The 4079-nt window shown below is 42.3% G+C and overlaps 1 protein-coding gene across 1 annotated transcript; it reads left to right on the forward strand.

Moving 5' to 3' along the window:
* The first annotated feature begins 1870 nt into the window (after positions 1-1870).
* LOC120673083 lies at positions 1871-3425 on the forward strand. The gene is made up of 3 exons (XM_039953768.1): positions 1871-1961; positions 2545-2691; positions 2872-3425. The coding sequence occupies exons 1-3, from the start codon at positions 1871-1873 to the stop codon at positions 3423-3425; spliced, it is 792 nt and encodes a 263-aa protein (XP_039809702.1).
* Positions 3426-4079: the final 654 nt, after the last annotated feature.

Consider the following 4079-nt stretch of genomic DNA (forward strand, 5'->3'; position numbering starts at 1 on the left):
AAACTTGATACAATCCATCGTTTTGCACGTTTCTTAAGGCCCCAAGTAACATTTGATGATATTATTCACCAAACCAAACTTCCCTGGAGTTGTTACAGCAGCCTCACCCTGAACCAGCAAAACTTCTTCAGGTCATTATATATACAGCATGGAACATTTGGAAGGAACGCTGTCACGGAGTCTTGATAACAGGGCGATGTCACAAGTTCAACTAGTGGCCATCATCAAGAACGACATTGCCAACTACCGAACAGCCCATAAAACAATGGGGGTCGCTTGAGGTTTCTTACATGTACTACTTTTAAGGGTAGCTGTACATAGTAGTTTCTTGGTTTCTTTCACATCAGACTCAGGCCCTGTTTAGAACCAAATTTTTTTCAGAAGTCCCTGTCACATCAAAATGAATCTTACTATTTTATAGTATTAAATAAAATCTGTTTATAAATGTTTTTTGACAGCTGAGTGCTTTTTCGCGAGACGAATCTAACGAGCCTAATTAATTCATAATTTGCTACAGTGATGCTACAGTAACCATTCGCTAATCATAGATTAAGATACCTCATTAGATTCGTCTCACAGTTTAGCCCCAGAGTTCTGCAGTTAGTTTTATAATTAATATTTATTTAATACTTCTAAATACTAAAAAGTTTCAGGGACTTTAAGTCCCTGGAACCAAACAACCCCTCAAGGCTGATGCTTGTTTTTTTTAAAAAAATTCTCTCTTCTACTATCAATGAATAGGCAGAGCACCTGCCACTAATTGCTCAAAAAAAGGCGAAAAAAAAAGGCGAAAATTATAGTGACAGGAACCCTTAACTGCCGTCTCCCTCACCTGCCATTCATAAACGCAGAGGGACGTCAGTGGACGACGTGCTGGTACATAGTGCATCATACCGTACGTATGTGTTCAGCTCGGTTTTTTTTTATAATAATGTTCAGCTCGTTTCATTTTCATATAAAAGCACCAAACATGGAGTTGATGCAACTGCAACAGTGGTACCCTATATTTTGTGTCTGGTGAAACAGCAACTGCAATAAATTATGTCCAACTAGGTCAAGTTCAAATTTGATCCCGAATTAAACCCATGATTGGCTAAGCTGGACCTGTGCATGCGGGGGAAGGCTTGCCTTGGTTATTCCTTCCCCAGACCTCACTCACGTGGGAGCTATCAGCACTGGATCAATCCTTATTGGCTAAGCTGTACCTGCCAAACGGTAGGCCTAACTGAAAAGGCTTAAGCCTTCAAGCTGATACACCACTTGGCAGGAGAAGGATTAGCATAATGGTCTGCCATTTTTTATTTTGAAAGATCATAATGATCTGCCAAATAAAACGACTAAAGATGCATACAGAGGAGAAGGGACACAGCAAAAAACAAACATGTGTGTTCAAGGGTGAGGATTTTTTTTTATTTATTATGAGCAAAAGGTACATTCGGTAGAATTGGATTTGGAGGCAGCTGGTAATCATGAAATGATCAGTCTCTTGATTCCAAAGTAATCCAGTACTCAATGGGTAATTATGACCAATTAGCGCCAAGACAAACCACCTATCTAGATTGAGCATGCGCCAAAATGCGCTTTGTTCTTCTGGGAAAAGCTTAGCCGAGTACTAAGAGCAACTCCAATCGTTTGGCAAATCTCACTTGGCAAAAGTTGAGATTTGCCAACTCTCCAATAATTTTGCCAAGTACAATTAAAACCCATCTCCAATCGTTTGGCAAATCTCATTTGCCAAAACCCAAGGAAGTGGGCCCAACTTAACTAACCTGATTTTTTCCCTCTCATCCGCAGGTGCCCAGCGCGGGTCTCTTCTCGCGTGCGGCGCCCAGGAGCGATCTCCCTTCTGCCGCCGAGGCATCCTTCTCCCATGACCGCCCGGCCGTGTCCTTTCTGCCGCCGTTCTTCGCTGCCGTCGTTGCGTGACCTCGTGCCGCCGTACTTCGCCGCCGGGTATCAAGGTGTGTATCAAATTCTAGAAGATCAGTCTCTCGTCCCTTGTAGCCCTAGTTCGTATTCTCATCCAACCCTATCCTTGATCAGTTCAAGAAACGTCATGCCGTTGAAGAGATCCCATTCACGGAGACAGTTTGAAGAAGATTCATCATCTGATGATGATGACTACTTTATATTAGGAGCTGCTCAAATTGTCCATAGTTTTTCCAATGTCAGAAGAAGTCATGGTGGCTCTGTCCCTGGGTGTACGAAGATTTATCGTGATAGGCAAGGAGGCCACGACAGGATGTTTCGAGATTATTTGGCGGTTAATCCAACGTTCGGACCAGCAATTTTCCGTCCCAAGTTTGATATTGTTTCTCTTTAGATTTATATGAATTGTATGAGTAATTGTTATTAGATTGTTTTAATTTGCGTTAACTCGTTTCAGGTTTAGGATGTCTAGGGAGCTTTTCCTAAGAATAATGAATGCTATTGAAGCGCACGATGACTACTTTGTGCAAAAACGGGATTGTTGCAATGAACTGGGATTGAGTTGCTTCCAAAAAGTCACTGCCGCTTTTTGGATGCTTACTTATGGGGTACCAGCTGATGCTACAGGTGAATATGTTCGCATTGGTGAAAGCACAGTGCTAGAGAGCCTACGTCGGTTTGTGGGTGCAGTTGTCGAGATTTTTGAAGATGAGTACCTGAGATATCCCAATGAGGCAGATACAAAACGCTTACTGGCACTCGGTGAGAATAAATGGTTTCCAGGAATGTTAGGGTCCATCGATTGTATGCACTGGGCATGGAAGAACTGTCCGTATGAAAAACAAGGTTAATATAAAGGGCATGTGGACAAGCCCACTATCATTTTGGAGGCAGTTGCTTCACATGACCTTCGGATATGGCATGCCTTCTTCGGAATGCCAGGTTCACATAATGATATCAATGTTCTTCACCGGTCTCCTTTGTTTGCAAACTTGGCAGAAGGTACAGCTCCACAGGTTAATTATACTGTTAATGGGCATGAGTACACTATGGGTTACTATCTAGCTGATGGTATATACCCCTCATGGGCTACTATAGTCAAGTCCATCACTCTTCCTATGGGGAACAAGAGACAATACTTTGCCAAGGCGCAAGAAGCAGCAAGGAAGGATGTAGAGCGGGCTTTCGGAGTTCTGCAGGCTAGGTTCCCCATTGTTCGAGGACCAGCTCGCTTTTGGGACACACAGACATTGGCATTGATCATGAGGGCTTGTGTGATCATGCACAACATGATCGTTGAGGATGAAGGATCGGTCGACCCCGACGAGCGTTTCGATGGCGGTGGTCAAAATGTGCAACCCGGTCGTGGGCAGGCTACTCGTACTCTTGATGAATTTATTGAAGTGCACAGAAAGATCAGAGATGACGAAACACATTTTCAGTTGAAGGAAGACCTCATCGAGCACCTGTGGAGTCATTATCCGGATTTATATTAGTTGCATAATTTTTTTTCAAGAGTGTAATAAATTTGTTTCAAGTACTTTGTACGAGTCATTGTCCGGTTGAACTCAATCATTTGCCGTACTATTTCCAACTCGATTTAATTGGATCAGACTGAATAACAGAGGTAATCATGCCGGTCCATGCAGGAATCATTCACTTACACAATCTGCAGCAAAGCATGTATTCGATGTGACCACGTTAACATGAGGTCCAGTGCTTCATGCACACCAGTACGGTAGATTATTCACCCAAACAATGAGCATGCACTAGTACGGAATTTTATCCACGCAAAAAAAATTAAAACAGTACCATGAATCAAAGGCTCTCACGCTCAAATTAAACAAAAGTTCTGGAGCTGAAAGTAAACAAAGGTTCTCAACATGAAATTAAACAAAGCTAAAATATGGAATTGGTTTTGTTTAAACTAACACTAATTTCCCATGCGACGCGCTATGATCTTCTTTTGCATGACCTCAATGTACTGCCGCTGAATCGGATCTAGAGTTGTCTTGTCCACAAACATTATTGCATTTTCTTCCTTCATCAAGTCCGCTTCGGCCTTCATGATTTCTGCTGCATCCAATTTTCCTTTATTTTCCGCTTTTTTTCTCTCTCTTTAACTCTAGTGCAGCCTCCGCTTTTTTTTC

The sequence above is a fragment of the Panicum virgatum genome, chromosome 5N (genome assembly GCF_016808335.1).
Source record: "Panicum virgatum strain AP13 chromosome 5N, P.virgatum_v5, whole genome shotgun sequence".
Lineage (NCBI taxonomy): Eukaryota > Viridiplantae > Streptophyta > Magnoliopsida > Poales > Poaceae > Panicum > Panicum virgatum.